The sequence below is a fragment of the Salarias fasciatus genome, chromosome 7 (assembly GCF_902148845.1).
Source record: "Salarias fasciatus chromosome 7, fSalaFa1.1, whole genome shotgun sequence".
Taxonomy (NCBI): domain Eukaryota; kingdom Metazoa; phylum Chordata; class Actinopteri; order Blenniiformes; family Blenniidae; genus Salarias; species Salarias fasciatus.
The window spans coordinates 30545066-30566763 of NC_043751.1; the positions used below are offsets into that span (position 1 = coordinate 30545066).

The window sequence follows — 21698 nt, forward strand, 5'->3', positions numbered from 1 at the left end:
TCTGCCCCACGTCCCCCTTCTCAGCCCTCACTTTTTGCACTGTAGATTTTCTTAGTTTTTGTCCCAGTTGAGGGTAAATTTGTTAAAAAGTAAAAAAGCTTCAGAACTCCTGAGTCTTAAACTGAGAGATCTCAGATCCTTCAGCAGATTTATTTCATTAAAGAACAAAAACTCGTTTGATTCATTTCCGGTTGCAACAAAAAGAGTCTCATGGATGATCTGGCTTTATGACCGTTCAGTGTTTTACTCCAGGAAGCTCTGGGAAATGGCTCAAACTTAGATTTGTGCTTCTTCTCTTCTATGAAAGTGTTTGATCATTAACATATCTGTGTGCCTCTCATGCAGTCGTTTTACTGCAGATCAGATTGTCTTCATCTGATTCGTCTCTCCGCCGATATGAGCCCGTCGTTCAGTGAACACCTGGAGTTATGTGTTTAAAGTGCATCAGGTTGAAGATAAATGACTGAAACCCTTCACTTCCCAGCGTTTGAAGGCATCTCTGATGGAAACTCTGTCATAAACTCTGGATTTCCGTCATTCGGCTCCGTGTTTTCCCATCACGAAGCGTCGACCTGCGGCGCGGCGGTACAAACCGCCGCCGTGCCGCCTGAAACAGACGGGCTGCTGTGAACGCCGGCTGCTATTTATAATCCCGCAGCGTCTCCTCGGAGAACTCTGGGCCGGCAGCTGCTCCACTTCTGCAGATGTCAGGGAGCCTCCCTCCGAGCTGGGAGCGCCGCAGCAGCGTCACGCCGGCACAGAACGCGCCCTCCCCTCGCATCTGAGGCGTCCTCGTGGCCGAACCCCGGCGGTCAGGGGTCGCCGCGTTCGTTCGCTCCTCTGCCACCTGCAGCAGTGATGACAACCATCACTCCCTCCCGTCTGCAGCAGGCATGCTAAAGCACATCAAGAGAGAAATGATTTTATTATTAAGCAACGAGCTGCTTCAGTTCAGCACCGCTGACCTTTAACCTCCTCGTAGAGCACGTCACACTTTGTTTGGGTTTCACTTAAAAGGTGCAGCAAAAAAAAATACATATTCAGAATCGCCAGCAGAAGCTTTTAAGCAGTTTTTTTATTTATTTTTTTCAAAGTGAGAGATGCTGTTTTCCTCTAAATGCCCCGCTCTCATTAGCATAATGCATCATGGGTCTGCAGAGGCTCAAGCACAGGTGAGTTTTTCAGCTCTTTCTCTTTTACTGAAAGGAAAATCTCATTCATGGCAGCTGTTTGGGAAAGCGAAGGCCCTCTCTGCGACGGCGGTGCAGCAGTCGTACAGGGTGGTGTTCCTCCTGATTCGACATGAATGAATTAAAACTGCATCAGTTCCCACATCGCTCATTTCTGTTGTTCCGGACGGGAGGGAGGCGCTCCCAGTAACGCCTCAGAACGTTCCCATGTTCCGGTCTCATCTGCATTCTGCCGTTCAAAGCAAGAGCGGAAGCCTCAAAGAACAATACACTAGAAAATCAGTGAAAAAGATAAATGAATAGGGTTTTTTGTTTCTGTCTGCTCGTTTCGATTCACTTCAAACACTTTCAAACTCTTTCTGTTTGTGAAATAAAGATTTAAAACTAAAGGGAAAGTAAGAAAATCTGAATGATGTGAGAAAATATCAACAAAAAGTCAAAACTCAGAGTGTGACAGTAAGAAGAGCAGCAACATGCAGCCAAATGATTAACAGTCGATTTATTGCAAGATGGAAAGAAAAGTGTAAAAAGCATTTAGATTCAGAAACATTCCGCATCCTGTTTGTACAAATGAAGCCCAGCGTGAGCAGGACGAGAAGATTCGGCTCAGAGTAGTTTGCAGACAGTATTTTAAATATATTTTAAAATCAGGGTTAAAGTACTGTTTCAGTATCATTTCAGCTAAAGCCCTGAGTTATTATTTTATTTTCAGTATATCTCATTAAATCGTGTCTTTTATTTTGTAGCATCACCTTCACATTCAGTAACATTTGTAAATGTAATTTGTCCTTTTATGTCTCCTGTAAACAAAACACTGATGAGATGTTGTTGCTAAGTTGAACAGATTATATTTTTAACTGTTTTCTTCTGTTCTCTTTTTTGTTAACTGTTTAAATTTCCTCTCTGACGGGTTTAAAGGTTTGAAATGTTTGTGAATCTTCACAGAAAACACATCCGGAACACACACACCCCACTTCAGCATGTCCTCTGGAGAGCCGCTTTGCACTGTGTGTTTTCCCTGATCGTGTTTCTCACACACACACACACACACACACACACACGGTTCTCTGAATTTGACAGCTGCTGTCTGAAGACGTCCTCTTCCGTCTCAACACCTTCGTGCCAGCTGTCGGGGATGTGCAGAGAGTTCGGTGGGCCCCGGGTGGGCGGGGTCACGGGAGTGGGCGGGGTCTCGGGGGTGGGCGGGGCCGGTCCCAGGACTCCCTCGCGTTTTCCCGCCGCCTGCTCTAAGCTCTGCCCTGCAGCACCTCTGGCTCCTTCCACTCCTCCTGTCACTCTGCCGTCGACTGTCCTCTCTAACCAATCAGCAGTCAGACCTGCAGACGCTCCACCCACAGACAGGTATGAACCTCCACCTAGGTCTCACACACACACACACACACACACACACACACACACACCACCGTTTGGAAGCAGTAACTCTCTGCTCTAACAGGAAACCTGTCGATCTGTCAGTGAGAGAGAAACTGCTTTCAGCTGTTTTTAACACAATCTCAGTCTGTTTTCTTCGTTCGGCACTTCTTCTTTTGTAAAAACGGTTGAAGTTCATCAAAGTAGGTTTGCGATTTTGCCTTTAATTGATTTCATGAGCAAACTGAAAACAGCGGATTCTTTTAGAAAGAGAAATAATCTGATTTTCCATCTAGTAAAGTGCCGAATGTAGAAAATATCACATTTTGAAATACTGACTTGGTTTTTATTGATTGACAGACTTTAACGGTTTAGCTGTTTTAGCCGTTTTCCTTCTGATAATCCGTTAACACGTTTTATTTGGTGCATTTATTCACCTGTGGAGTTTTCTCGTTTTCACTCCAGCTAGCTGTAGCCAGAAATGCATTGTGGGTAGTTGACATTACCAGCAGTCATTTCTCGGCGCCGAGCAGATAAAAGTAAAGAGACCCGGCCGCTCCACAGGTTGGCTTTAAGGACTTCCTGCATCGTAGCGTGACGAGATTAGACAGCGGCTCACAGCTAACAAGCTAACGGTGCAGCGTGCATGGCTTACTAATCACTTCCAATGCCGATACGTTAATGGACACACACACACACACACACACACACACACACACACAGCAGAACAAAGTGCTTCTGTTCTGCTTTTGTTTTTCTATATTTCCATCACACTTCCTCTTTGTCTTCACATCCTGGGTCCATCACTGTTCTCAGTTCATCCAGATCATGTTTTGAGACTTGTAATGCAGTGTGTGTGTGTGTGTGTGTGTGTGTGTGTGTGTGTGTGTGTGTGTGTGTGTGTGTGTGTGTGTGTGTGTGTGAATGAAACGCCGTGCTTTACAGTCCATTCACCGGGCTAATCTCTCCCCTCCAGAACCGGATGCACGAGTCTCTGAAGCTCTTCGACTCCATCTGTAACAACAAGTGGTTTAAAGAGACGTCCATCATCCTCTTCCTGAACAAGAAGGACCTCTTCGAGAAGAAGATCATCAAGTCCCCGCTGTCCACCTGCTTCCCCGAATACCCCGGTACGTCCGTCCTCTCACGCTCCACCAGAAAGCAGGGAGGAGACGCTCGGTTTGAAACACGTTCTGTTTTTTAAAACAGCCGTTCACGGCTCCTGCAGCCAGTTAGTAACCAGGCTGCAAACACAAAACATCTGTACATTTTTCATTTCCTGTTCTATATGTTTTTAGATGAGGACTATTCGGCTAGCCTGGTAAACCAGCCCCGCCCACTCCTCATCCACATTTGGATTTGGAGCTGAGCTCAGTCTGGATAGGAGCCCATTGAAACTTCCTGCAGGGGGCGTCGGTTACTCCTTTGACTGACAGGCACTGCAGCCAATCAGCGCTTCAAAACAAATACGTCATCAAAATGCGTTCGCTTCTCTAAGGGTTAGCATTAGCTCATTAGCTCGAGCTTCTCTACACGCAAAGACACGTGGAAACGTCTTTTCCTGTCAGACCCTCTCCAGGCCAGACTCTGGCTCTTGCTTGATTGTTGTAGTTCTTGGTATTTTGGCTGTAACTTTACTGATTGCAGCTTTCAGACGATGGTTAAAGTTAAAATCCGTCATCTCCGCTACGCGCAGCGATAGCGTCACTTTGGGTTTAGCCGCCGGAATTCGCCAAAAAAATTTGAAAACAAAAAGCTGATTGGCTCAGTCGTTTCACGACCGAGTGAAATCCCCTCTATGGGCTCCGACCCAGACTGAGCCCAGCTCCAAAATCCAAATGTGGATGAGGAGTGGGCGGGGCTGGTTATCAGCAGGCGGGGGCTGGAATTAGAGAAGAATAAGATCGTTTTTCACCACATTCTGATCAAACCTGATTTGGAACACCTGCTGCAGCTCCCCAAGAAAAAAAACTGATTTGTAAGTTAAATTACATTTCAGGACCAGATGCTACACTCTTCTAACACCGCTGTGAAAAGCGACGGACAGTCCCTTACCACGTTTCTGGTTTTTAACAAGTCAGGAGGACATTTGTGCAACAGTGAAAGACAGTTTTATTGCAGGTAAAGAAGTTTTCATGGGTGTTGATAAGGTCAGTTTAAGAGAAAAGACACATTCTGCAGCAGAGTGGATGGAGTGTAGTGAAATGTGGTGCATGAAAGCATGTAGTCAAATAGAAATACAGTAATCATGGATGTATACGTATTTCCATTGGCCATGAAACAGGATCCATAGAGAGGAAAGAGAAGTAGAAGTCCTAAAATAACGTTGCACTTTGTAAAGAGGGATGTTTGAAGAACTGGTGGAATTTAGAACAAATAAAATAAAATGAAATCAAGGCAAAACTGAAGTGTAACGGATGAGTTCAGAGTGAAGTAGCTTAAAAACGCTGAATTAAAGGAGAGTTGCTCAGAGTCCCAGTGGGAAGAAGCAGAGTGTGAGAGAGCAGGAGGGGAGAGCGAGAGGAGTGAGAGCGAAGAGAGCAAGAGTGTGAGAAAATTAGGAGGGAAAAAAATCAGGCAGAGAAAGAGAGAGAGAGAGAGAAAGAGACTGTGGGAAAGCGAGATGGAGCGCCACCGAAACAGCGAGGCTGTGAGAACGAGAGGATTAGGATTCCTCCCCTCGTCCCGCCGCTGATGGCCGCCGGCCAGAGAGACGCCAGCGCCCCCGCTGGTGGAGACCCGACAAGCATCACTGTGTGTGTGTGTGTGTGTGTGTGTGTGTGTGTGTGTGTGGTGTGCGTCCTCAGGTCCGGACACCTACCTGGAGGGAATCGACTACATCAAGACTCAGTACGAGAGCAGGAACAAGTCCGCCAACAAGGAGGTGTACTCCCACGTCACCTGCGCCACCGACACCAACAACATCCAGTTCGTGTTCGACGCCGTCACCGACGTCATCATCGCCAAGAACCTGCAGGGCTGCGGCCTGTACTGACGGCCGCCGCTGTGGCGGCGCTCAGGCCTCCGCCGGCGGCGACCAGTTAGAATCAGTCGGTCGAGGATCTTGTACTGTTTTTGTTTTTGTTTTTGTTTTTGTTTGTTTTTTGTCTCGTCAAGTTTCTGTTGTTGCACCGGCGCTCCAGAGATGTTTCCCGGAAGCGAAGCAGCTCCAGCAGGGAGAGTCGTCCTCCTCTGGAGTTAACCCGCCGCTCCAGATCGGCGCCGGTTCCACTGAGGCCTGATGGGAAACGCATTCAGCTTGCTTTGATCAGGGTGAAGTTCAGTTGGCGCTCAGTTAAAGTCAGAGCTGACATCTTGATGTGCGTGAGCCTTGAACTGGCCGCGTTGAGAGAATCAAAGGAAATGCTTCATCGTCTGCATTAAGACCAGAAGAGCCGTCCAGCCCTTCCTCTCCCGCTGCTCCTCTTCCTCGGCTCGTCCCGCTTGTTTGCTGATTGAAGATATTTCCGAGCCTCTGAAGCGGCTGGGCCAGTGAGAGAGGAATCATTTCCTCCAGGGCTGCTCTGAAAGTGGACGGACTGTTCCGTGATTTCTCCTTAAAATGTCCCGTCGGCGGGATCGTTTCTTCCACATTTCGTCAGGTTGAACAGTGAACGATTCCCCGGTTGACAAAGATTTATTAGCTGTGTGCTTTTTAAAAACATTCTCACAAAATAAATACAATCAGGCCAAAGTGATAAAGTTGATATTTCAGACGTTTTTTCTTTTAGATTAAAGCCGTTTTCGTCAGTGAGCGAAGTCTTGGAACTCCTTGTATTTTTCGTCCCGGGCCGATCCTGGGTGTTCATGGTCTCTTCAGGAGAAGCAGGGAGAAGCAGGCTCTGCTTCCTGGGTGATGCAGCAGCTGCAGCTCGTGGCCACCTTCAAATCACTCAGTGCTCCGCCAGACCCCGCCGACTCCTCCAGACCATTCCCAGACAGCCGATACGCCGTGCCTTAAACCGGGGAGCTCTGAGAGACGGCCGGCCGGAGCGGACCTGGCCCCGAGTCCCGACCCCGAGTCCCGGCCCCGAGTCCCGACCCTGAGTCCCGACCCTGAGTCCTGACCCCGAGTCCCGGCCCCGAGTCCTGACCCTGAGTCCTGACCCTGAGTCCTGACCCTGAGTCCTGACCCTGAGTCCCGACCCCGAGTCCCGGCCCCGAGTCCCGGCCCCGAGTCCTGACCCCGAGTCCCGGCCCTGAGTCCCGACCCTGAGTCCCGACCCTGAGTCCTGACCCTGAGTCCTGACCCTGAGTCCTGACCCTGAGTCCTGACCCTGAGTCTTGACCTGAGTCCTGACTCTGAGTCCCGGCCCCGAGTCCCGGCCCCGAGTCCCGACCCTGAGTCCTGACCCTGAGTCCCGACCCTGAGTCCCGATCCTGAGTCCCGACCCTGAGTCCCGACCCTGAGTCCTGACGCTGGTCTCGGGGTCGGATGTCGATGCAGTGAAAATCAAGGTGTGCGGCAGTTCATGTGAGGCTGACAGCTCGAGCTTTTAGCATCAGAAGAATAAACCAAGCAGCAGTTTTGAAGCATCAGGTATGAAGTGAGGTTTGTTTATGTGTTTGAACTGAGAGAGAGAGAGGGAGAGAGAGAGAGAGAGAGCGAGCTAGTCTCGTTACTTATTTATGACCGGCCGTTTGCTTCATTCCACTCATCCCCCTGCTCTCTCTGACAGCGAGGATGTGTTCACACATGCACACACACACACACGCTCACACACACACATGCTCACACACACACACACGCTCACACACTCAAAAGTGCAGGTACATACTGTATCATCATCATCATCATCATCATCATCAACCTCAGCTCGTCCGTCCACCTCTAACTTCCTGTTTAGAAAGAGGAATCAGTCTCAGCTCGGTGTGTGTTCAGTGTGCACGTACGCATATTGTGTATAGTTACTGGTGTGTGTGTGTGTGTGTGTGTGTGTGTGTTTGTGTGTGTGTGTGTGTAAAAAAAAAAAATGCACGAAAGGTCAGTGTGTGAGTGTGTGTGTGTGAGTGTGTGTGTGTGTGTGTGTGTGTGTGTGTGTGTGTGTGTTGTGGAACAGACGATGTCAGCCCATGGGTGCTGCAGTGTCGTCGCTGTCTGTGGATTAATTACCCAGAGGGCACCTGTCTACCCTTTACACACACACACACACACACACACACACACACACACACACACACACACACACACACACACACACACACACACACACACAGACTCCGTTGGGACCGAAAAATGTCACAACACTTTTACCTGCCAGCGCTGGATAATTCCACCGCTGCGAACCGGAGAGCGCCGGGCGGAGCCGCTCGCCTCTTTTCTCCAGAACAGGAGAACGCCCCGCCCCCACCGGGGTGATGCGTGCGTGTGTGTGTGTGTGTGTGTGTGTGTTGTCAGGACTTCCTGCCGCGGCCGTTTGTTTCAGGACGATGTGACTCAACACCAGCATGAAGCACGTTGGGCTGTGGCGCGTTGGGAGGAGCCTCCGGCTCTCATCGATGGTCTCATCAGGGCGTGTCGTCTGCGCACGGCGGCGGCGTGGCGAGCGCTCCCGAGTGTGGTTACCTGGTGTTTTTAATTCAGAATTGATTTATTCTGAATTAAGTAGTTCCGAATTGTATTCACGAGCGTCGTGTTTACAGGGGAAAAACGAAGGATTAACTCCTCTCTCACGCCGGGGTCTGTGGAGCGTTCTGATTGGACGCGGTGGCCGTGGCGTTCCTACGTCTCCAGGAAGTAAACAGCGTTTTTCTCGTCTTTCTTTCTCCGTTAAATTTGTCGCTGCAGCTTTGAAAATGTCCGCGTCGTTAAGCACCTGTTGAACCGCTCGTTTCATTATATCCAATTCTTCTAAATTCTAAATTCTGCCGTTAAATATTTGTCTCCATACGAGTCGAATCACGGACCGTGGGCCGCCATCTTGGAATATTGCGTCATCAAGACGGAGCAGAACAACCAGAATTGAAGTCGCGCCTAATTGGTGTATAATTCCGCTTCCAGAGGAGAATAAACCCGCCGGTCTGTTTGGATTTAAAATTAATTCTGAATAAAGTTTTCAGGCGTTTCCATGGAGATTTTAGAGCAGAATTATTCTTTATTGGGATTTATAGAGGAATAAAAAGTCCCATGTAAACACACAGGCTGAGACATGGGCTGTTTCCAGGGCTTTCCGAGTGGGGTTTGCATGTTCTCCCTGGGCCTCCTGTTGGTGCTGTAGCGGTGCAGCGTGCTTCACCTCCCGCGGTGATGAAACGTGACGAGCAGCCAGCAGGCGGCGCTGCACGGACCTCCTGGGCTGGAGAGAGAGAAGGCAGAACGTCCGTGCAGTTGAGTCAGTCAGCTCCGCTTCACAGGCAGAAGAAAGGCTTCGGCTCCGGCGCTCGGCCTCGGGCGGCGGCGGCGGCGGCGGTGGCGGCTCGCTCTCCCAGCTTTGTCTTCCACCTCCTTTCATGTCTGAGTTCGCCTGGAGGCGCTCGGCCAGCGAGAAGCGCTCGGGCCTCGGCCTTCCTTCACTCTAAATCACAGCGATGTGAAATTCATGCGTTCCACAGAAAACCCGTGTTTTTTATTTATTCATTCATAGACGGCGGCGGCGTCTGAATCGAAAGTGGGAGCAGTGACGTTTCCTACGATGTTCAAATCTTGTGCGGAATAAAATGAGCTGTTTAAGGTTTTTCAACATTTTATGAAGAAATTCTTCTTCTCCATGCGGAGCATCTGGATCCGAGGCGTAGGCGTCCAGCATGTAGCCCGACAGCAAACACACAGTTTGGCCTGCTTCAGGCGGAACTGACTCCATTTCTCTGTTCGCCACAGATTTTGTAAAATGCGTATAAATTTTTCACATTTTTAGGATTTAGTGTCATTTTTCGGCGCTGGAAGACTTCAACACCGCGGACTGAATTTATCCTGCTCGTTCTTTTAGTCGTGATTCACAGAATCAGAAATCCTTCCTGATGGGAAACGACGCCTCAAGGCAGCGGGAAACTGTGTGTGTGTGTGTGTATTTGTGTGTGTGTGTGTGTGTGTGTGTGTGTGTGTGCTTTTTCTCCAATCATGGCAAATAATCAATCAACTCCCAGCAGCCCCAGGAAGGCTGCATCAGCATCGAGCCAAACGCAGTTTATGTTGATGCTCCTGACTTTTAATTTCCTGTGAAAACAGCAGTAAACAAACGTCAGAGCCGACGCGACATGCCGGGAGAGAATCCAGGCCTTCCGTTGGTTTGTAGCCGAGCGATTCCAGCTTCAGATGGAGAAACGGAGCCTTGCTGGTTAAAAGCTTCTGAGTCACGTCGTGGCGTCGGGTTTCCCGCTCGGCGTGGCGAGGAGATCCGCCGCCGCTGCCGCCACGCCCCGGACTCCTGAACTGTTAGCTTACCCTGCAGCGGCGACGGCTGCTCCTGCAGATGGAAGTGAACCTGCTGAAACTGTCACTGTTCAGATAATTTATTTGTATTTATACGTCAAGAGATGGAAATAAAGCGTCAACATGAGTAACGAACTGCTGATGACTGATTATTCCAGTTTTTTCCTTCTGCTTCCTCTCTGCTTCTCTCTGTTGTCCTGAACTCTCATTTATTCATTTGTGATGAAGTGACGTGAAGATGCGCTGGAAAAGAAAGTCTGATCCTTGTTTGATGGTCTTTTCCTCTTTTTTCCTCTCTGCATCACGTCTCTCCTTCCTCACTCCCTGATCCCACCTCCTCTTCATTATTCTCCCCCTCCCTTCTCCTCTCCTCGCTCTTCTCAGAATCGCATGCACGAGTCCTTGATGCTGTTCGACTCCATCTGCAACAACAAGTTCTTCATCGACACCTCCATCATCCTCTTCCTCAACAAGAAGGATCTGTTTGCAGAGAAGATCAAGAAGTCTGCGCTCAGCATCTGCTTCCCCGAATACACAGGTACGACACACACTCTCTTATGAGGAGGAAAAAGAAAAAGGCAGCGGGGAGAAGAGGGCGAGCTGAGCGACAAGACCAGAGAAAATCACAGCCTTTCCGTTTTTAGCTCTGCTCTGCCGGCGCCACGCCTCCTCCGCTGTGCACCTCTAATGCAGTTCTCTCTTTATGTTCGATGTAGGACTGTGTTTTCTTTTATGTTGATTTTGTGGGCCGTGAAAACGGCGGGCGTATCAGTCTCTATCAAACCATCATTTAAAGCGTTTTTACTGTAAATAAATCAATTCTTCTGAAGCTTTTTCGCTTCAGCGACTGAAACTTTGAGCAGGTTGTTTCTTAACTGTGCGTCTAATCAGAGATTTCGTCATTAGCGGGGAAAGAGTAACTGATTCCGGATTATTCACACAGAGTCGTAGCTAAAAAGTCTGTTCTTTTAAAAAATCCTGCTCTGTTGACGTCTGTTTCTGAACAGCTAATCACCGATGGGCTTTAAACTGATTTAGTTCAGGTGAGTTGAATGAAATGCCCGCTGTTGATCATTCAAATCAAATGTGGTTTAAAAGCAAATCATATAATGAATAGTTTCAGTTAGGGATGGATCGATATGGATTTTTTAGGGTCGGTGTCGATACCGATTTTTTTCCATCGCCTTTGGCCGATGGCCGATTATGGACTGCCGATTTTCTTGAGCCGATATTTGAGGCCGATACTCTTTTTGCTCCTGCAATTTACATAAAAAAAATGACATAATGATAACAAATACTACAGGTCTCAAGCTTAAAATAAGAAATATTTACTGAACAGTAAAAAATCATGACAAGTTTGTTCAACTTTACGCAAAATACTTTAAAATGACCAGAAAGTGTTTGACGCTTTCAATTATTCAAATAATGCCTATAAAAAAAAAATTAGTGCTGTCAGTTTTAATCGCGATTAATCCCCTGAGGTCTGCCATTTGGGTCAAATTGGGTCTTTTTCCTGACATTGGGGCTGATTTATGAGGATTAGATTCTTCATTGTGATTAATCTCAACTTTAAAAAAGTTCATTGTTGACAGCTCTCCATGAATTAATCACGATTAATTGTGATCAACGTGATTAAAACTGACAGCACCACAAAAAATAAAACAAACATTTAGACATCATTAAAACAACTGAAGCATTGCAAGTACTTATAGAGCTGCCCGTTGATGCCTGTCTGTAAATCATGCCAAAAATAAATCCGTGAATCCGTGCGCTTATCGGCCGATGCCGATACGAGTAAAAACTCAGATATCATCCGGCCGATGTATCGGTCTGTCCTTAGTTTCAGTGACTTTTTTCCCCATTTCTTCAGTTTTTGTAATGATAGTAACCATTGAAACACTGAGCTGGAGGCAGGTTCAGTACAGTACAGTACAGTACTGTCTGTCTGTGTGTCTGTGTGTGTGTGTGTGTGTGTGTGTGTGTGTGTGTGTGTGTGTGTGTGTGTGTGTGTGTGTGTGTGTGTGTTAAGGCCCACCTGACTCCCCGTACCTCTACAGTCGCCGTTCAGTCGTTACATCAGTTTGAATCCACTTGACCGCCTCTCGGCTGAAGAGCCAACGAGCCAATTTCCCTGAAGACGCCTTCAGAGGAGTTTCAAATCTGCCGAAGGGCCAAAACAAAGACCCTCGAGCTGAGCGGCTTCAGCCTCCTGAACGAGGACCGTCTGACCGGTTTAAGACGGATTCGCTGAGAGGAAGCGACTTCCTGCGGCTCCTCTGGATGCTGATTAACGGCTGCCTGAGAGGAACGTGTGGAAGTTCCACTGAAACACAATGATTCCTGCTTCGGCCTCCTTCCTCCTCCTCCACATCCTCGGATCTTCTCTGGAGTCGTCCTCCCTCTCTCCCTCTCTCCCTCTCTCCTCCCTCTCTCCTCCACTCGCCCCACATCACAGCGTCGTCTGCAAACGTCTTGAACCGCCGAGCCTCGTCTGCCACAAGCAGAGCGATGAATTTAACCGTTTCAGACCGAGAGGCGATGAACGGGAGGGAGGGAGGGAGGGAGGGAGATGGCAGAGAGGAAGATCAAACAGATGCTGTGAGAGGGAAGAGAAGATGTGCTGAGAGGAGGTGAGAGTCAGACGCTGCCGTGGCGGAGAAAAGGAAGGAGCAGGAGGCGTCACGCCTGGCCGGCCGTGATGAGGAACAAGAGGGGATGGCAAGTGAGAGCTGCTTCATGCCGCCGCCTGTCACACACACACACACACACACACACACACACACACACACACACACACACTCAGCCCTCTGATTCACTCCAGTCTCTCATGCTTTCCTCCTAATCCGCTAACTGCCACGATAATCACAGTGAGTCGATCTGACGTCTCAGTCCGGCCTCGCCTCCTCCCAGAAGAACCTTCCTGAAGCCTCACATCTGCGCAGCGGCAGGCGGCAGGCGGCAGCGGCAGCGGCAGGCGGCAGGCGGCAGCCGGCGGTTCAGACCCGGACTGTCAGGATGCGCTGAAACGATCTGCGATTCCAGATTCATCTCGTGTTCATTCAACGGCTCGCGGTTTTCATCCATGAAGTGAATGTGGAACAGCTGGAGGCTTGAAGTCCCTCCTCTCATGAATCCACTGATGAAGCAATCCGCTGAATTGTTTCAGAATGATGCTTTCTTCAGGTTGAATTTTGTTTTTTTTGTTTTTTTTCCTGAGCACTGAAATCCATTCCAGTCTGTGCAGTTTGCACGTTATCCCAGCTCATGTCCCTGGTTTTCTACTGTTTTTTTATGACTTATTAGGTCAGATTCATGAAGAATTCATAAATGTGTTTGGATGAAATTGAAAAATAGAAACTTTCCAAATGTATTTCAATTCCAAAAGATTTTATTTCATTTAATATTAACATTTCAAGGCTGTATCTGTGAATGCAATCTGCTGTTTGAACATCAACGCTGGGGTGTTCAACCTGCGGCTCTGGAGCCACATGTGGCTCTTCACTCCCACTGTAGCGGCTCCATGAAGCCTTCACCACATGAAATGTGAATAAACATTTAACTTTTTATTATAGTGACACACCGCAGAAATATTCCAATGATTCTTCACTCTCGGTTCAAAAACAGCTTAAACCACAAGAAATGGGGAAAAAAGTGACAGAACAGCTTTAAAAAATCTGAAATGTCTGGGATTTCAATAGGAAGAAAATTAAATATGGTGGAAAAAATCACGTAAAACTGGTTGAAAAGAGGTTAAAATTTCAAAATGTGTCAACGAAAAAAATCTGAAAAGAGGAATAAAATCAGTTGAAATCAGCTACAAAATACTTCAAATATAGAAAAATGTTCACTATTCTAAACTGTAGTTTAAACGTCATAAGATCAAGTTTTTGTTTGTTCATCAAAACTATTTATGAAACTTCCTGAGCTGCATTCGCCTCATTCTAAAGGCTGAATGTTCTTTATGGCTTCACTAAAATGGCTCTTCTGGCCATAGAGGCTTCAGAACTCTGCTTCTTATAAGAGTGAAGGAAACGGCGTCTGTCCAGATGTGGAGTTTTATCTGTTTCTTCGGTTCGCCGTCTGAGTTCTGCTCCGACGTCTAAACGTTTGAAGTGATTCTTTGAAATGCCGAGTGTGACGGTCGGCCGTTCCCCCTGTCTGTCCCTCCAGGACCGAACACCTACGAGGACGCGGCGGCTTACATCCAGGCACAGTTCGAGAGCAAGAACCGCTCCCCCAACAAGGAGATCTACTGTCACATGACCTGCGCCACGGATACAGGGAACATCCAGGTGGTGTTCGACGCCGTGACCGACATCATCATCGCCACCAACCTGCGGGGGTGTGGCTTGTACTGAGCCGCTGTAACCCCTCCCCTCTGTCCCCTCTTCCTCCCCCTCCTCCTCTTCCTCCTCCTCCTCCTCCTCCTCCTCCTCCTCCTCCTCTTCCTCTTCCTTTGACACTGCTGTGGAAATAATGATGGTGATGACGACGATTCTGCTGATTATTTAAAGAAAAAGAAAGAAAAATGCAACTAGGTACATATTAATAATGAGGATAATTTAAAAAAATAGGCATACGTATATATAAATATATATATATATAATGTTTTTAGTTTTTGTCTCCTCTCTTGTCGCTCCGGCTCCTCCTGATGTTCGTTGGCGTTCCGCCAGGCAAACACATCTGTTCGAGTAGAAACCATGAAACCCTGCAGCCTTGAAAACCTGTTGAACAAAGTCGATGAAGCCTCCGTCCGTCCTCGCCTCCTCTTTTTCTTTGTGTCTTTTCCTTGTTAACACAGAAACTGTACTGTTTTTTATCATGACCTTTGCCTTCCGTATTATTTCTGTTGGTCGTGTTGATATTTATTATCAGTCTGTTCACTGATTTTTATTCACGTTTGGCCTCACCTCACACCTGTATTTGTGACTATGTTTTTTTTTTGTTTTGTTTTTCTTTTGCTGTAGTAGTGATTATGTAATAACATTTCTTTTATTTTTTTTCTGCAGGAATTTGTGAAAATGTCAAATAGCACTAAAAAAAAGAAAGAGAGAAAACGAGCAGACAGGTCAGCCAAACCCAGAGGAACTGTTCAGACCTGCTGATTCTAACGTTAGTCTTTTGTTTACATTAGCCAAGAGATTTTATGACGTTGGTCCATTTTTTTTTTTCCCTTTGTACGGTTTTTACTCCCGGCGTTGGGTTTCCTTGGGGGCGGGGTTTCGGGGCCGTCCCGCCTCCTCGCCGTCAGGAAACCCGCTAAACGTCCCGTCGCTCTGTAGATCGCTCGGCTTTCAGGAGGCGAGCGGCGGCGTGAAAACTCCTCTAACCGACTAACGGCCTCACACCTGGTTGATTAATTTATTAATTTATTTATTGATTGATTGACTGATTGATTGATTGATCTCCTGTCTCTCTCTTTTCATATTCACACCATCATCATGGCTTCTCTTCACCGCTCCATCTATCTCTCCTTTTTTTGTTGGTTTCTTTTCTTCTGCATGATGCTGTTGCATCTGGATTTCAGGGTCAAAAGGCCCCCAAACTTTTCCTTTCCCTCCCTCCTCCTCCTCCTCCTCCTCCTCCTCCTCTTCCTCCCCCCCCCCCCGAACACAGACAGCATGAGAAACTCAAGCCTTTGTATAAAGAGACCAGTCAGTTCATAAAAACTTCTGAAATAAAGCGACACATGAAAACTGTTCGGATCATTTTTTAAGAAAAAAACTTTCATAAAAAGCGCAAAACAGAAATAAAAAATTAAAAAAAAACTAAGGTAAAAAAAAAACCATAGAAAAAAACAAGCGGAAGGAGACGGCTGATTGGTCCCGAGCGGGACGGAGCGGGCGCTCACGTTTAAAGAAATGCAAGTTTTGACGAGGAACGCTTCGACGTGTAGATTTTCCATTTCTTGCAGTGAGACACAGGTTTCCTCCAAAATAAAAGAACAAAACAACAACAAAAAAATCTTCTCTTATTATTGCAGAAATCGATTTAAAAGAAGAACTCAAACGTTAAACGTGGGTATTGGCGCCGTCGTCGACGGTCCTGCTGATATTCTCAGAAGATAATCTTTCTTGTGCTTTGTAGCTACAGAACATTTCTTTCTCTATCTTTCCCTTTTTTAAATAATAAAAAAAAAAACGATGTTTTGCAAAGGGTTCGCTGACGTGGAACCGTGAAGATCTCAGACCGACCCCGTGTTGTGGTAAAGCCCCGCCCCCTGCCCCGCCCCTGGCCCCGCCCTCCTGCCGTTCTGCCTGTTTCCCTGCATTCAGACCGTGTCCTCACTTTAGCCTGACTCAGAACGACTAAATATAATATTATAACAATATCTATTTTTTATTATTTCAGGAAGATGAAAAAAAAAAACACTTTTTTTGGGGAGAGCACGTTTTTCCTGGCTGCGCCCGCTAGTTAGGGGCGCCGCATGTTCACACACCGACGCTGTATAAAGTCATGCTCCTTTTCTTCTTCTCCTGTCTCTCTTTTCAGTTGGACACACACCTTCCAGGTCTACAATGAAAAGCACAGTTCTCACCTCACACATACACACTCGCTGGCACTCACACACACACACACACACACATCCACACACACACACACAATGAGTAGATTTGGAAATTTGTTATCTCTTCATACCTAATTCTGTGTCACCCTTTCATCAATCTATCTATCATCTATCTATATAGACCTCTCTTTCTCGCCTTCTTGATTTCTAGTTTTTAAAAAAGAAAACTGTATAATTACATGATAAACCTGTTTTTGTTCTTTTTTGGCATTCTGTTCCCGTTTCCTTCATATTTTTTTTACCTCCTCTATGTTCTGTTATTTACCCAGTGAATGCTTTTTTCTGTGCAGCTTTTTTCCCTCTCTCTCTCTCTCTCTCTCTCTCTCTCTCTCTCTCTCACTCTCTCTCTCGCTCTCTCTCCCTCCCTCTCTTCTTCTTTAGTGAATGGTTGTTATTTCATGTGGGATGTCCGTGCTGGAAAAACCAATCGAATGTAGTGTTTACATTAAAAAGCCACTGTTTTCATGACTACAAAAAAAAAAAGAAAAAAGAAGCCGCTCTGTTTTTGTGTCTGAGTCATTCAGCACTTCCACATCCACGTTTCCAACCCTCGCATCCAGGAAAACACACACACTTAATATAGTTTCTTCAGCACTGACACCTCCACAAGTTTCCCTTCAGTTTTAGTTTAAAAAAAAAAAACAAACAAAAGTAATTCCTTCTGAAATTGACTTTTGAAGCACTTTATACAAATCACAGTGTTTTCAGACTTGCGGCTGCTACAGAAGCTTGATTCTAGTTAAAACCAGCAGTCTTATGTTGCACAGTGTGAAGCTGTTCCAGACTAAAGACAGTCTGTCAGAAAAGTGCCACAAGTTTCACCTCAGTCACACATTTAGTGGAAAGTTTAGTTTATTGATCTAAACGCATCAGTTAACAGTGAATGAAGACGCTCCAGAAACAATTCATGACCTCCAACTGACAGCCAGGGAGAAATACAATCCCTTTAAAGCACATTTTAAAGGGATCGGGGGAACACGATGATGATGATGATGATGAAGATGAGACTCACCTGTGCGCTGGAGGAGGGACAGTCTGGAGAGACAGGAAGAATACAACATGGTTGATTCCCTGGAGAGAATCTGGAGCTGCACTCTTCTGATCCAGGTAAATAGTTTTAGATCATATCTGGGTTTAACACCTTGCTTATTGATCGGTATCAGCTCATCTTCTAAAACGAGCCAAACTGCTTCAACTCGGCTGTAAAACTAAAGACAGGTTCGCTTTGGATGCTTTAGCTGTTTCATTGTTGGATTGTTTTTTCTCTTCTTGCACCTTTAACGAAACAGAAATTATATTATTGGAACGTGTCGGTAAAACTGATCAGGCCAATGCAAACTGATCTGAGGTCCTATAAACTCTATGTTTTCGTACATAAACGTCACAGGGGTGTATATATAGAGTTTAGTGTTTTTGGTTCTTTGCTGTTCGACTTTGACTGTGCAGAATGAGTTTTTAAATGAAAACCTGGAGGCTTCGCTGGACTGAACTCAGAGTTTGTTGCTGAATGACTGTTTACGAGCACACAGCAGCTCATAAATGTGATGTAGAGTTGGATCCATTTGAAGATTGGATTTTAAATGGTGTCGAATACGTCCAACAGCTACATTCTGAAAAGTTTCTGCTGCTGATTGTTGGAGCTCAACAACACAGGAGGAAGTAACAGAACTACTGACTGATAACACACACAAATAAATGCAAAATTAGTGAACAGATCCAGAAAAATGAAAACACTAAAAGGTTTAACAGCGTGTCAGATTCAGAAGACGTCACTGTGACCATACTTATTGAATCTCCACTGTATTTTTGATGAGCTCATGATGGAGTTTTAATAAGAAGCAGCAGAGCAACTGAAACAATACAAAGTTTAACAAAAACAACACAGAAAAAAACTATGTCTCCTCATATCAACCTTTCTGAGTGGATAATAAAGCTGATCCAAGTCTGTACACTCCAGGAATGGCTTCCCAAAAATGAGGAATTGAACTGCCATCCTTTTAAAAGACAACCTGCAACTGAGTGTGATTCATTTAATGTTGATAAGGACACATAACGCTTCATCTTTCCATTCATACTTCCTGTTTTGTTTATGCCCACTACTGTGGTATCATCCATGTTGGGCAATGGATGGTTACTTTTAGAAAGTAATTATAATTACCCATTAACACTTCAAATGTTTTATAAGTAACTATTAGGCAAACTATTGCATTACTTAAAAAAAAAAAAACATGTTTAAGTGTGTCAAATAATTTAGATCCCCTCTTAATGGAACCTTAAGATGCAGGTTCAGTTATTTATTATAAAGCTGAATTTATGATTGATTAAATAAATGGACATTTGACTAAATAAATCACAAACAGGAAATCTAAATTATTCAAATGTTATTGTATGATAATATGAGACAAGACACTTGTAAAAATAATAATAATAATGAAACACAAGATGTATGCCAGTAGACGTCTGTATTTCCATTTAAAAGCTGCATTTGAATGATCAGGGTCTATGGCTGTATGTCTATCACGTCACGTTCCTTCTTTCTGTATGATGACGTCATTTAGAACTGTCCAGACTGAGGAGTTGCAACAATGTATCAGTTTTAAATGACATCATCGTCTAATCTGGCCTAGATATGCAAATGAGCAGACATGCAAATTAGACGACGGCGTCATTTAGAACTTTCCTGGCTGGGAATTGACTTTTCACAAACCCCGCCCCCAAAAGGGCATTGTCCAATCACATAACCTTACAAAATAAGGTCCGTGAAGCTGCGGACCTGAAAAGGTAAGCGGTGGACCGACGAACCTGTGGCGTTTGTAAATCGGACAGCAGTGGTGTTCTTCCCCTTTCTGAAGCCGGGACACAGCAGGAGCGGTGCTGCAGCGGATCTGACCGTGTGGAAGGCTCCGCCCCTGCTCAACTCCACCAGAATAAACATGTTTGCTCCAAGGTAAGGCTAGGTTCAGCTAGGCTAACGCTGTAGCATAGCTTGCTACCAAAAGTGGATTTCAAAGTTAGTTATTATCAGCGAATATTGTATTAGCATGTCATTGCCAGAACGTTTTACATGAACACACACACACACACACACACACACACACACACACACACACACACACACACACCTGTCTGTCTGTCTAGAACAGTGGCAGCTGGTGATGAAATCTTCGCGGTGGGGCTGCACCTATGGAGATAATTTTGTGTCTTTATTATTCAATCAATCAAAAAAGGTTTTGCAAAAAAAAGAGAGAGTTGAGACCAAAAAACATAAAGTTGCAATCAAAAAATAAAAGTTCAATCAAATAGAATAAATCTGAGAACAAAATTATTTAAGTGGCAACCCCACCAAATTTTTTTTGACATCAAAACAGAAAAAAACTTTGGTTTTGAATTGTGAAGTTTTGCTTGCAAGCTCAAAAGTTTTGGTTTTGAATTAAAAAGTTTTGGTTGCAAATTCAAAAGTTTTGGTTACGAATCCAAAAGTTTTGCTTGCGAATCCAAAAGTTTTGCTTGCGAATCCAAAAGTTTTGCTTGCGAATCTGACTGAACCCAATGGGCGGGGCCAACACTGGTGGAAGAGAGAAGAGCTCCTATTGGTCGCTTTGACCTCGCTCCTCCACCGCCTGTCTCCGCGCTGTTGCTGCTGCTTCCGCATTGGTAAAGGCCAGTAGACATTACAGGATTATTGGCAGTTATCCATGCCCGAACCATGGGCCAAATTTTGTCCCGGTTTTCTCCTCCCGAATGATGCCAAAGGTCTGATTGTCAGGAGTATGTAAATGAGTTCGGGTCCGATCTTCCTGTAGTGTGCGGTGTGTTCCGAGAGGTTTTTTTTTTCCAGTCGGAGCAGCTCGGGAGGCATTGGAAGCCGAGATCGTAGATAATGAACATGTTTAATATTTCCGATCGCAAATCCTGTGGTGTGCGGTGCCCTGCTAGACGATCAGCTCAGAGCCGACCTGTCCACACCCTCAGAATAAAGCTCCCTGATTGGCCGAACAGTTCCGTTTTACCGAGGTGTTGAAAAAAAAATCCCCTCTCAGCTGTCAGAGCTGGAGACATGTATATATGTCTTTGAAATATATTCACTATATGACAGTGAAACAGAAAAGCTCAGTAGTGCAGAAAACGAGAGGTTATTCCTCAATAACTGTATCGCTCCTGGATGAACTGTATTTCATTCAGACCCAAACCCAGATCTGGTTCACTCATCTGCATCTCGCCAGTCCTGCAATAATCCCAATGTTTCAGTTCATCTCCATTATTAACCATCACGAAAGAATTGCAAAAACAACTTTCTGAGGACTTGGACGTATAATGAAACTTTTTCCTAATCAATGCATTTTAATTCTGGTCTAAACCATTCAATCTGGGGACAAAAAATGATTTTTTTAAAAAGTAGCTTGTCCGTCACAGATTGCGATAATTTATTTCTATACTGTTTCTCTCTGGAGTGAAACGTAAAAAAAAGAAATAAACACACATGAATGAGCTAAATTATTATCAAATACGGGGTAAATGATAAGAAAATGATGTCAAACTACGTATGTTCCCCTCGTCTATACTGGAACATTTAAACTTTCTGACAGTAAACGCTCCGTGCTGCGCGCGCACGGGGGGGGGGGGGGGGGGGGGGGGTGCTCTGAAAGAACAGAGCCGATATGAATGAATGACGTGAGGGAATAAGCTCTCCGCTTATTATTAATAGTGGAGATGAATGTAAACACAGGACTGAAGGGAAAACGCTCAAAATCAAGTTTGACTCCGCGAGATTTTGAAGAGCGAGGAGCCGATTCTCTAATGAAGAATCTTCTAGTGTGTTCCACAGGACACCACACGCTAGAAGATCAGGAGAGGATCATCTGGTGCGATCTGTCCTCTGTTGTCTTCCAGTGTGTGGTCTCTGAATCGGGGAAGATTGAAAAAAGCCTGTAATGTCTACTGGCCTTTACCGAATGCGGAAGCAGCAGCAGCAGCGCGGAGACAGGCGGTGGAGGAGCGAGGTCAAAGCGACCAATAGGAGCTCTTCTCTCTTCCACCAGTGTTGGCCCCGCCCATTGGGTTCAGTCAGATTCGCAAGCAAAACTTTTGGATTCGCAACCAAAACTTTTGGATTCGCAACCAAAACTTTTGGATTCGTAACCAAAACTTTTGAATTTGCAACCAAAACTTTTTAATTCAAAACCAAAACTTTTGAGCTTGC

The 21698-nt window shown here is 45.7% G+C and overlaps 1 protein-coding gene across 3 annotated transcripts in view; it reads left to right on the top strand.

Annotated features, from left to right (window-relative positions):
* LOC115391299 (guanine nucleotide-binding protein G(o) subunit alpha) overlaps positions 1-16968 on the top strand; it is an 83426-nt gene extending 66458 nt beyond the window's left edge. The window contains exons 7-8 of one of the 3 annotated variants that reach the window (XM_030095446.1): positions 3538-3691; positions 5369-10300. In XM_030095446.1, coding sequence (XP_029951306.1) covers positions 3538-3691; positions 5369-5556 — 342 coding nt within the window. In that variant the 3' untranslated portion in view covers positions 5557-10300. The other 2 variants (XM_030095447.1, XM_030095444.1) reach the window with 2 other exon arrangements.
* Positions 16969-21698: the final 4730 nt, after the last annotated feature.